The sequence below is a fragment of the Macaca mulatta genome, chromosome 7, assembly GCF_049350105.2.
Source record: "Macaca mulatta isolate MMU2019108-1 chromosome 7, T2T-MMU8v2.0, whole genome shotgun sequence".
Taxonomy (NCBI): Eukaryota; Metazoa; Chordata; class Mammalia; order Primates; family Cercopithecidae; genus Macaca; species Macaca mulatta.
Genome location: NC_133412.1, coordinates 124,132,015 through 124,144,531, shown reverse-complemented (window position 1 = coordinate 124,144,531; position 12,517 = coordinate 124,132,015). Strand labels below are relative to the sequence as shown.

General features: G+C 42.8%; 1 protein-coding gene across 2 annotated transcripts in view; it reads left to right on the top strand.

The window, feature by feature from the left end:
- The window catches only part of PYGL (glycogen phosphorylase L), a 42,825-nt gene that overhangs the window by 27,809 nt on the left and 2,499 nt on the right, over window positions 1-12,517 (top strand). For both annotated transcript variants that reach the window (XM_001102253.4, XM_077940994.1), the window contains 12 exons: window positions 2,964-3,107; window positions 3,339-3,431; window positions 4,105-4,251; window positions 4,579-4,742; window positions 5,271-5,385; window positions 6,818-6,919; window positions 7,652-7,799; window positions 7,919-7,977; window positions 8,083-8,224; window positions 9,818-10,025; window positions 10,960-11,094; window positions 11,582-11,648. In XM_001102253.4, coding sequence (XP_001102253.3) covers window positions 2,964-3,107; window positions 3,339-3,431; window positions 4,105-4,251; window positions 4,579-4,742; window positions 5,271-5,385; window positions 6,818-6,919; window positions 7,652-7,799; window positions 7,919-7,977; window positions 8,083-8,224; window positions 9,818-10,025; window positions 10,960-11,094; window positions 11,582-11,648 — 1,524 coding nt within the window. The remainder of the gene's footprint in view (window positions 1-2,963; window positions 3,108-3,338; window positions 3,432-4,104; window positions 4,252-4,578; window positions 4,743-5,270; window positions 5,386-6,817; window positions 6,920-7,651; window positions 7,800-7,918; window positions 7,978-8,082; window positions 8,225-9,817; window positions 10,026-10,959; window positions 11,095-11,581; window positions 11,649-12,517) is intronic.

The following is a 12,517-nucleotide window of genomic DNA, read 5'->3' as shown; positions in this document are numbered from 1 at the left end:
TATCCTGGAATTAATAATTTTAATTTCTTTGCTTGCTTGGTTTTCTGATGAATTTTCCCTAATTTAGCCCATACTATGCCCAGTTATATACATTTCCTCTCAATATGTTCACTTTACTTATTCTATTAACTTAATCTTTTTTTCTGATAAATACTTTTTAGTTCATTTAAATATCCCCTTTTAATAGCTAAATCCCAGAGGAAAATGCTAATTCTAGGAATGTGTTTAACTGAAAAAGACTCATATTTCCATTTAAGTTTAGGCAATTATTCTTGACAGGAGGTACACTAACTAATGTTGCAATAAAGCCTCCATCAAGTATCTCATACTTAAGCAAAGACCTCAAATCATAGTTTGTAGCTTATTGCAGCCTTCATTCAAAATATGCTTTATGGCCTGGTGCAGTGGCTCAAGCCTGTAATCCCAACACTTTAGGAGGCTGACATGGGCAGATTGCTTGAACTCAGGAGTTCGAGGCCAGTCTGGGCAATATGGTGAAACCCCGTCTCTACAAAAAGTACAAAAATTAGCCAGGCATGGTAGCGCATGCCTGTAATCCCAGCTACTTGGGAGGCTGAGGCAGGAGAATCGCTTGAACCCGAGAGGCAGAGGCTGCCGTGAGCTGGAATCAGATCACGCCACTGCATTCCAGCCTGGGCGACAGAGTGAGACTCCATCTCGAAAAAAAAAAAAAAAAATAGCCAGGCATGGTGGTGCATGCCTGTAGTTCCAGCTACTCAGGAAGCTGAAGTAAGAGGATTGCTGGAGACTGGGAGGCAGAGGTTGCAGTGAGCCAACATCACGTCACTGCACTCTAGCTTGGGCAACAGAGCCAGACCCTGTCTCAAAAATATAAATATAAATATAAATATTATATTAATATATATGTTTAATATATTTTAATATATTTTTATTATATATACACATATATTTGTTTTATATTATCTGTGATCAAGGAAATCACTGATATATTCCTATCAGACTAAAAAAAGGAAACTGTGACATAGGTCAGTGACATAGAATCACTGGCCTAGGTCAATGATTATACTTTTAAGTATTAGGGAGTTTAGAGCCCCAGATATTCTATATGCAGACCTCTATGCTCATATTCATTTGTTTTAATAAGACTTTAGTCCAAGGCTTACATTTGGGGGGTGGGGTGCTCATCATTTAAAAAATTTTAATTTTAATAGTTTTAGGGGTACATGTAGTTTTGGTTACATGGATAAGTTATTTAGTGGTAATTTCTGAGATTTTACACACCTGTTACCTGAGCAGTATACACCCAATAAATTGCCTTTTATCCCTCAAGTCCCCAAAGTCCATTACATCATTCTCTTACCTTTGCATCCTCATAGCTTAAGCTCCCACTTACAAGTGAGAACATGCAATATTCGGGTTTCCATTCCTAAGTTACTTTCACTTAGAATAATAGCTTCCAGCTTCATCGAAGTTGCTGCAAAAGACATTATTTTGTTCCTTTTTGTGGCTGAGTAGTATTCCATGGTATATGTGTGTGTGTGTGTATATATGTGTGTGTGTGTGTGTATATATATATATATATATCTCACATATTCTTTATCCACTCATTGGTTGATGGGCACCTAGACTGATTCCATATCTTTGTAACTGCGAATTGTGCTGCCATAAACGTGTGTGCGTCCGTGTGTCTTTTTCATATAATGACTTCTTTTCCTTTGGCTAGATGTCCAGTAGTGGGATTGCTGGATCAAATGGTAGTTCTACTTTTAGTTCTTTGAGGAATCTCCATACTGTTTAACATAGTAGCTGTAGTAATTTACATTCCCACCAGCAGTGTAGAAAGTGTTCCCTTTTCACCACATCCACACCAACACCTATTGTTTTTTGACTTTTTAATTATGGCCGTTCTTGCAGGAGTAAGGTGGTATCTCATTGTGATTTTAATTTGCATCTCCCTGATAATTAGTGATATTGAGCATTTTTTCATATGCCTCTTGGCTGTTTGTATATCTTCTTTTGAGAATTGTCTATTCATGTCCTTTGCCACTTTTTCATGGGATTATTTTTTTTTCTTGCTGATTTGTTTGAATTCCTTGTAGATTTTGGATATTAGTGAAGGCTTACATTTTTAATAGAAGCTACAGTTTTTAATTCTGCGACCAGGTAAAGACAGGGCAGCTCCATGATCTATAAAAATTGAAGGGTAATGGCTCAGGGTTAGGACCGTTTATTGGTGACATTTACACGGTTTTGCTGACTGACAGCAAATTTATGTGGGAGGAACTTGGAAGGTGGCCGCCATCGTGGCCTCTAAGGCCTCCACCCTGCACACCATGGCCTGGCTGCAATCCTGTCTCGCAGTCGTGTAGGGCATTCTCAGCCAGTCGTGGTTCTCCACACGGTCCACGGCTGCCAGTGCTTCCTGATACATTGCCTGCCAGGAATGGGACTGCAGTGAGGAAGGCGGTCATGGACATTGTGCTGGTTGTGTTCAGCTGCAGGAACTGGAGATAAGGTCGGAGGCCAAGTGTCCTTAGGCTGTCATTAACCTTTTCCTTCATCTTCTTCCCTACTTCCAAAAGTACTTGGTACTACCAATTCCTGAGCCTTGAGGGGCTCCAATGTACACACTGAGTTGCCTTTTGGCTTTTCCCCACTACCAGGTCAGGATGTGGCTGTCTTAGGTCTTCTGAATCACTTACCATTCATGCATCTGGTTTTCAGCCTCTAAAAGGTCGTTGCTATTGTCTTTATCCCAACCTCTTTATCTTTTATCTGTATGCCTTTAGAGAATCCTTTTAGTGCCATTTTCATGGGGTCTCAGGAAAGAGCAAAGGCTCACAGTTTGGCATTCAAACCACCACCCCTCAGCAGATGTCCAGTGGGCCTTAGTCCTAAAGTTCCCAGGGCAAGAGACACCAGTCACATTTTGGCCACACCTATAATATGAACCACTTTCATTCTATCTCTCTGGCTTGAAGTTTTTTGAAGGGAAGGAGCTAAGATTGAAGCAGGAATACTTTGTGGTGGCTGCAACCTTGCAAGATATCATCCGCCGTTTCAAAGCTTCCAAGTTTGGCTCCACCTGTGGTACAGGAACTGTGTTTGATGCCTTCCCGGATCAGGCAAGTATTTAGTCTGTGGATGCAAGTGGGGTCCACTGAGGGACTGACTGGGATTTCCTATCAGATTAATTCCTCTCTCTCAGTGCTAAAAACGTTGAGCAGGAATAGTGTGCATCAAGCATTTCATAGAGGGTGGGCATATCATCCAGTGCTTTCTCTAGATGTGTTAGGACAAGGAAGCCAGACCCTGAGCCATCCGTTGCCTTCACATTGATGTCTTTCCCCACCCAGGTGGCCATCCAGCTGAATGACACTCACCCTGCACTCGCCATCCCTGAGCTGATGAGGATTTTTGTGGATATTGAAAAACTGCCCTGGTCCAAGGTCTGGATAGTTTGGCTTCTTTTTCCTTTAATTAACCAGAATGGCTGCAGGTGAAAGACTGCCAAAAACTCCCTTTTTAGTTTTTCAAAGTAAGTTATTGTTGCTAACTTTCAACAGTTAAAGGTATATTTTCCCTGATGCTGACATTTCTCCATCCTTAGAGTTTTACAGGGAGTAAGACTATAAAATAAATGAGTACATTCCTAATGGGACACAAATCAGTAGCTGTATTAAGGCTTATATTGTTTACCATTTTTGTGTGGAAAAAGATTAAAAATTAAGTTCTCTAACCTCAGAAGACAGCTAATTGAGTGTCCCCAATGTTTTAGAAGTCAGCATTTTACATACTTTGTACTTGCTAAGAGCACTGCTTATGGTTTTATCCCTCAGTTTTTGTGTATTTAATAAATGAAAGACATGTAAGGATAGTAGATAGATTGATCAGAATGCTGTCTTAAGTTTCATCAGGTAGCTTTACAAATGACTTCCCCCTCACACCCAGAACATGTTTCCATTATCTGGACTATTCGGGAACTTAGTGGAATTGAGTGTGTCTGACTATGCACACTTGGAATTGTCCTGTTGCAGGCAGGGTAGGGTTAAAGAAGGGTTTGGCCTGTGCAGTGGGGTGCCCGCCTTCAGGGCAAGCAGCTGACTCCTTCCTTTCCCCCAGGCTTGGGAGCTCACCCAGAAGACCTTCGCCTACACCAACCACACAGTGCTCCCAGAAGCCCTGGAGCGCTGGCCCGTGGACCTGGTGGAGAAGCTGCTCCCTCGACATTTGGAAATCATTTATGAGATAAATCAGAAGCATTTAGATGTAAGTCATTTTGAGAGATTTTTTTTCTTTTCATGAGCGTAAGGTCTTAAGGTGTTACAGATGGCTACAGTGTTCCCTCTTACCAAACATCTTTCGATCATTGATACAGCAAAAGTACTTGAGTCCCAGTGGGGCTCCGGCAAAGGCAGCTTTTTGAAAGTGCTGAAATGGAGAGATGGCACCTCCGTAGAACTAACTCACCTCCTCCCCGTGGAAGTGAAATTTATATTGAGTACACCAAAGATGTTGCTTAAGACATGAACAACGTTATCCCAATGTTGCTTTAAACCTGAGTGACCAGCAAGGGCTTTCTCTTCCTTTGGCTAGAAAATTGTGGCCTTGTTTCCTAAAGATGTGGACCGTCTGAGAAGGATGTCTCTGATAGAAGAGGAAGGAAGCAAAAGGATCAACATGGCCCATCTCTGCATTGTGGGTTCCCACACTGTGAATGGCGTGGCTAAAATCCACTCAGACATCGTGAAGACTAAAGTGTGAGCCTCCATTACTCTGACAGTGGGTCTGACACTGATCTATTAATGGAATGATGCTACTAAATGCAGGGTTGCACTTAGGGATGAGGAAAGGCCTTGTTCAAATGTTTAAAAGTATTTTCTTCTATACAAAAAAAAAAAACTCTTCTCTAAAAAAAAAGAAAAGGAAAGAAAAAAATGCTTTCCTCTCAGAGTCATCTTAATTCTAGACATAGGAGCCAAAACAAATAAACAAACAAAAACAAAAAAATACCAAAAAACTATTCTACTGAAAGTGTGGTATATATGTCAGTGTAAAGAAGTCAGATGGAAGTGACTAGATTTGGAATTTTTCTGGTAATTCTTTTGAGTTGCAAATGAATTTCTATTTAAATGACAGCCATAGCTACTGTCAGCCTGTCCCTCCACCTTTATTTAACCTTTCTAAGCCTGCACTTGGCTTCTTGAATATAATTCCAAACTTTATCCAGTGTGCAGGACCCTTTGCCGTTTCAGCCAAATTCAGTGATGTGTATACTCTGTCTCCAGATTCAAGGACTTTAGTGAACTAGAACCTGACAAGTTTCAGAATAAAACCAATGGGATCACTCCGAGGCGCTGGCTCCTACTCTGCAACCCAGGACTTGCAGAGCTCATAGCAGAGGTAACTGGGAAGTGCTGAGGGGAAAGGAGGCCTGACTCAAATGCAAGAGGCATATGACTATACTTGTAACTTGTAAATCCAGTCTGCAGCAGGGCCGGCTTCTTCAGCATGTGGCTTGTGCAGTCATACAGGGCTCCATGCTGGGTTTAATTATCTGCTGTAGTCATCTTGAAATTATTATTATTACCCAGGCTGGAGTGCAGTGGCGCCATCTCGGCTCACTGCAATCTCCGCCTCCTGGGTTCACACCATTCTCCTGCCTCAGCCTCCCAAGTAGCTGGGACTACAGGCGTCCACCACCACGCCTGGCTAATTTTTTGTATTTTTAGTAGAGACGAAGTTTCACCACCCAGCCAAAGTTATTATTTATTTATTTTTTATTATTATTAATATTATTATTGAGACAGAGTTTCACTCTGTCGCCCAGGCTGGAGTACAGTGGTGCAATCTCTGCTCATGGCAACCTCCACCTCCCGAGTTCAAGCGATTCTCCTGCCTCAGCCTCCCAGGTAGCTGGGATTACAGGCACCCATCACCATGCCCAGCTAATTTTTGTATTTTTAGTAGAGACGGGGTTTTACCATGTTGGCCAGACTGGTCTCGAACTCCTGACCTCAGGTGATCTGCTCTTCCTTGACCTCCCAAAGTGCTGGGAATACAGGCATGAGCCATCACACCCAGCCGTCATCTTGAAATTCTTAATTTTGGAACAAAAGGTACTGCAAATTATGTAGCTAGTTGCAGCTAACAGTATTCATAGGACACCCCCAAAGAAGATGGTTTTCTCTAGTAAAAGAGGATAATAAAGCTCATATAAATAACTAACAGAACCTGGGTTCCTGGTCACTCTTTTAAGTAGATTTCCTGTTTTTAACACTTTAATACCAGTGAAGCTGGCCGGATGTGATGGCTCATGCATGTAATCCCAGTGCTTTGGGAGGCCTAGGCAGGAGACTCACTTGAGACCAGGAGTTTGAAACTAGCCTGGGCAACATGAGACCCCCCTCCCACCACCACCCATCTCTACAAAAATAAAAAAATTAGCCAGTTGTGGTGGCATGCACCTGTAATCCTAGCTACTCGGAAGCTGAGGCAAGAGGATTGCTTGAGCCCAGGAGGTCAAGGCTACAGTGAGCTATTATCATGACATTGCACTCCAGTCTGGGTGACGCGGTGAGATCCTGTCTCCAAAAAAATGAAATAAAAATAAAAATAATTTTTAAAAACCACTGAAACTACATTTAAGATACTATCAAAAGTGTTCTTCCCACATAGACTTTAGAGCCTCTTCTTTGAGTCAAACTATCCCATGTTCTGTGTGATGCGTGAACCACACTGTGGTAGGTGACGGAGAGAAATACTGACAGAAACTGCCCATGTGGACTTGATTACCATCCCCAAATTGAAGTCACCTTTTCCTTTGAATTGAAAGAAAATTGGAGAAGACTATGTGAAAGACCTGAGCCAGCTGACGAAGCTCCACAGCTTCCTGGGTGATGATATCTTCCTCCGGGAACTCGCCAAAGTGAAGCAGGTGAGCCTTCCAGGTGTGGGTCCCCTCCCAGGTGCTCACTTGGAGAGTTTATCCTGTAGTTTTTGTTTGTTGATTTTTTGAGACAGAGTCTCACTCTGTCGCCCAGGCTGGAGTGCAGTGGCACGACCTCGGCTCACTGCAACCTCCGCCTCCCGGGTTCAAGCCATTCTCCTGCCTCAGCCTCCTGAGCAGGTGGGATGACAGGCGCCCACCACCACGCCTGGCTAATTTTTGTATTTTTAGTAGAGACGGGGTTTCACTATGTTGGCTAGGCTGGTCTCGAACTCCTGACCTCAAATGATCCGCCCGCCTCGGCCTCTTAAAGTGCTGAGATTACAGCCATGAGCCACCATGTCCGGCCTATCCTGTAGTTTTTAAAAACAGACTACCCAGCCAGATGCAGTGGCTCATCCCTGTAACCCTAGCACTTGGGAGGCCAAGGAGGGTAAATCACCTGAGGTCAGGCGTTCAAGACCACTCTGGCCAACATGGTGAAACCCCATCTCTACTAAAAGTACAAAAATTAGCCAGGCAGTAGGGGCGTATACCTGTAATCCCTGACAGGATAGTCGCTTGAATGTGGGAGGTAGAGGCTGCAGTGATCTGAGATCATGCCACTGTACTCCAGCCTGGGCATAAGAGTGAGACTCCATCTCAAAAAAAAAGAAACACCGGACGACCCAATGCTTCTAAACCAAAAGAGCTCTCTGGCGCCATGCACTGTCTCAACAGGAGAATAAGCTGAAGTTTTCTCAGTTCCTGGAGAAGGAGTACAAAGTGAAGATCAACCCATCCTCCATGTTTGACGTCCAGGTGAAGAGGATACATGAGTACAAGCGACAGCTCTTGAACTGTCTGCACGTGATCACGATGTACAACCGTGAGTCAGTCCTGTAGCCAACAAGCCCTCTTGCAGGTGGAAGCAGCAGCCTCAGCGTAGGTCTCACTGCCCTGATCATCAGCTGTCTTCCATTCCATCCACTTCTCCATCTTTTTCAGGCATTAAGAAAGACCCTAAGAAGTTATTCGTGCCAAGAACAGTTATCATTGGTGGTAAAGTAAGTTGATTCTATTCAGTGGGGACTTGAGGGCTCTAATCTCTTGCCATTCTTCTACTTCATCATGGCTGCCTTCTGTCAACGCGTTTGACCTTCTTCCCCAAGGCTGCCCCAGGATATCACATGGCCAAAATGATCATAAAGCTGGTCACTTCAGTGGCAGATGTGGTGAACAATGACCCCATGGTTGGAAGCAAGTTGAAAGTCATCTTCTTAGAGAACTACAGAGTATCTCTTGCTGAAAAAGGTACTACCCTCATTGCAAAACATGCAGGGACCAGGGCAAACTCTAGAGATTACATGGTATCAAAGATGGGGCAGCCAACCTCCAGGAACTAGTAACTTAGGATAAAAGGTGTCACTCTTGTGCAGAATAAGGGCCTAAGGTAAGAGGTTTTAAAGTGACCCAAGTCACAATGAAATTGAGTCCTGGAGTCAATATCACAGGATTATACTTGCAAGTACATTTTCTTCCAAGCCAGCGAGAGCTAGGTGCTGGGGGAGGCAGCCCTGAGGTTTTCACGTCATTCAGAACCCACTCTATAAAATAGGGGAAAGGTCTTCAGTTCCCAGCCCCAGTTTTGCAAGAGAACACCAATTCCCCAGTCCTCAGATATTCCTTTGGTCACCCTGTGAGAAGAAGGGCTGTCACTTGCTCTTGTAGCAATAATGAGGGCAGACGTCAGGCTGCCAAAGCACAAGGCTTAGATGTGCCTCACATGGGCACTCCAGCATCAAGCATGATGCTCCCACATGGGGACAGCCAGATGGGCAAGAAGCCAGTGTCCCTTTCTCTTCCACTGGGACCTTTGGTTATTTGGGTCACAAGCTCACAGAGCACCATCCACATGCAAATGCCCAACTGTGTATTCACCCACTTCCCAAACTGAAAAGGTAGAAAGGGAGCTTTTTCTTTCCGTGGTGTTTTTAGGTCCTCTGATGTTACTGTTTAAGAACTGTCTGCGTGAAGAGAAAAGAGCCAGGTTCCTAGGGATGCAAAAGAAGATACATCTAATCCACAAATAAGCTCTCAGAGTAAAGCAGGAAAGTGGTCCTGACCTTTGTAGTCAAAGGAAGTGCTTCAGGCAGCTCAAATCAGTCTGAAAGGTCAGAGGCTTGATGTCTAGCCCCAGGCATACCTCAATTATGTGTGGCTTATTTTCCCGCAGTGAAAGTGGAAGGAAGGAAGTGAGAAGTAGAAGGAATGCAGACAATCCAATCTCCTCAAGTTGCCAAAGAGGAGTCCTGGAGAGACACTCTGAATCAAGAAAGAGACGTTCAGTCTGGGCAACATAGGGAGACCCCATACCTACAAAAAATTTTAAAAATTAGCTGGACATGGTGGCGCTTGCCTGTAGTTGCAACTACTCGGGAGGCTAGGGCAGGAAGATTGCTTGAGCCTAGGAGGTCAAGGCTGCAGTGAGCTATAATCACACCACTGCACTCCAGCCTGGGTGACAGAGTGAGACCCTGTACCAAAAAAAAAAGAAAGAAAAAAAGAAAAATTTCGATGTATTTTATAAAGTAGAAGAAATAAAACCATAACAAAAATTGGAAGGAATAAAAGAAGAGGAATGTAGTATCAATGTTTGTAGCAGTCAGTAGATACTCTTCAAAGTTTATAGCTTGAGAAAGAAATATCAACATATAAAATGGACAAAAGTGGTTGCCCAAGTCAAAGGGAAAGAGTGTGATCTGCCTTCTAGACCATTTGAATGTTTATCTTGATGTGCATGTATTACTTTAATTATCAAAACAGCCCAACTTAATAAATGCTTCAATACAATATAAGCGGATCTAGAGAGACAAAATTACTAATATTAACTTGCCTTTCTTGCAGTCATTCCAGCCACAGATCTGTCAGAGCAGATTTCCACTGCAGGCACCGAAGCCTCGGGGACAGGCAATATGAAGTTCATGCTAAATGGGGCCCTAACCATCGGGACCATGGATGGGGCCAACGTGGAAATGGCAGAGGAAGCCGGGGAAGAGAACCTGTTCATCTTTGGCATGAGGGTAGATGATGTGGCTGCTTTGGACAAGAAAGGGTGAGAGAATAGCTTCTCTTTGCTGGTCACCTCCCCCGGCCCAAGAAGGTATGTGACCTCAGAGGGCTTCCTGCCCACACAGGTATCCCATTGAGGTTGGATCACATACGAGGTGGCAGCAGAACATCTCCCACGATGAGGCAGGAGAGCCTCCTGGCCACAGATTCATATTATTAAACCCAGCAAGTAAAAGGACAGACACACGGAGGAGTTGCTATTTGTTATTGGCCATTGCAGAGCTGGCCTCAAAGAGCTATTCTTTCCTCCATATGTATGATTTTCACTTTGCTCAAAAGATGAACTAGTTTCTAGTTGGAAGGGTGACCTATAATTTAAATCATGATCTAGTGCTCCTTTAAGATATCAAAGAAATGGACTAAAATGTGATAGAGAATGGATATGGGTGTACGGAAGTACTTGGAAACATTTATTTTCATTTAATATCTGGATGGGTTTATTAACCTGAGTTCAAGCACAAAATAAAGAGTACTGCCCAAAGAATCAACATTTGGAGGATGTTGAATATAATTCCTGACCCTTGGAAGTCAGTTTCACTCAGTAGCAATAACTTTTGAGAATCTGTGGATCCGAAAAGCAACTGATCCACTTAATACAATGTTCATTTAGAGCCATAAAGTCTGCTTTGAAATGGACCTTGCTGTATTCTACCACATTAGACTCTTGCTCTTTGACTAGAGTTTTCATTATCTATTGTTCTTAGTGTCTTTGGTTACAAGGAATCAAATTTACAAAGAGAAAAACTTACAGATCTAGTTAAAAGTTATATATACTCATGGTGAAATCTATAATGACTTATTTGAATGCTAGTATTTCTGAATGCATTTTTTCACAGTGAATGCAGTGTCTAGTGTGTTGTTAATCATACACAATAACAGAGCCTTTTTCTTATCACCCACCCACCCCTACCCCACAGGTATGAGGCAAAAGAATATTATGAGGCACTTCCAGAGCTGAAGCTGGTCATCGATCAAATTGACAATGGCTTTTTTTCTCCCAAGCAGCCTGACCTCTTCAAAGATATCATCAACATGCTATTTTATCATGACAGGTGAGTTCCCATAAGAAGATGGTGCTATTTGGATCATGAAAGGGGGACAAGAAAATCTTAAGCCAACCAACTCTAAAACCAACAAGAAAATCTTAAACCAATCTTAAACCAACTTAAACCCACTCATGTAGATTAGCATAGATTAGCATGATCTGCTCAGGTAATCTAGGCTTGGGAAAAAAGTTAGATATTCCCCACCAACGATGCCAGTAAGGTTTAAGAATAACACACACAAATCCGGTTCTGTTTTTCTCCTTCCACTGATATTCCCAACTTGCAAATGCATCCAAGTGATGACATTCTCACATGTGAGAAGAACCATAAGAAGGTTGAGGGCTGGTTAAAATTCTTACAAACAGAAATATGAATTTGGTAAACCAGCCATGGCTGATATCAAGCAAAAGATGATTTTACATGGAATCTTAGCGAATATCTGTTAATGAAGCTTTTGACTGTTTTTTTTTCCCTTCCAATCACAATATAAAAGGTTTAAAGTCTTTGCAGACTATGAAGCCTATGTCAAGTGTCAAGATAAAGTGAGTCAGCTGTACATGGTGAGTAAATTGCCAAGATTTATAAAGAAAACCAATTTACTATGATTCATTAAAATGTGTGTTTTTAAATTAAATCTAAATAGCAGGTCCCCATTAAGCAATCAAACAACAACAACAATACAATAAAATATAATAAAACAACAACAACAACAACAAACCTTGACTTTTCCCAAGTTCAGGCCAAGGTTAAGATTTGACATTTCAGCAGCAGTTGTAATTTTTTTTTTTTTTTTTTTTTTTTGAGACAGATCTCGCTCTGTCACCCAGACGGGAGTGCAGTGGCGTGATCTTGACTCACTGCAACCTTCACCTCTCAGCCTCCCAAGTAGCTGGGTTTACAGGCACATGCCACCACACTCAGCTAATTTTTGTATTTTTAGTGGAGATGGGGTTTCACCTTGTTGGCTGGGCTGGTCTAGAACTCCTGACCTCAGGTGATTCACCCATCTCTGCCTCCCAAAGTGCTGGGATTACAGGCGTGAGCCACCATGCCCAGCCAGTTGTAAATTTTTTAATATCCAAGTTTTTTAAAAGTCACAAATAATTCAATATTTATTGAGCACCCACTCTGTAGCAGGCATGTCCTGGAAGCTAAGGAAATAAGTCCTCAGAGGGGCATTAGGCGTCTTTTTTATGCCAGGCACTGTGCTGGCACTGAGAACATAGCATGAGCAAAGTCGAGGTCTCTCCCTCCCTCCCCTCACTCAAGGAGCCTGTTTGAACATCGAGGTTCTTAACCAGAGGTACACATCAGAATCACCAAGGTAGCTTCATCATAGTACAGATGCCAGCCCCCGCACTGAGAGATTCTTTCCCAGTAGTGGGTGGGGTCACCATCCATATTTGAAAAACCTGCCATGATGATTCTA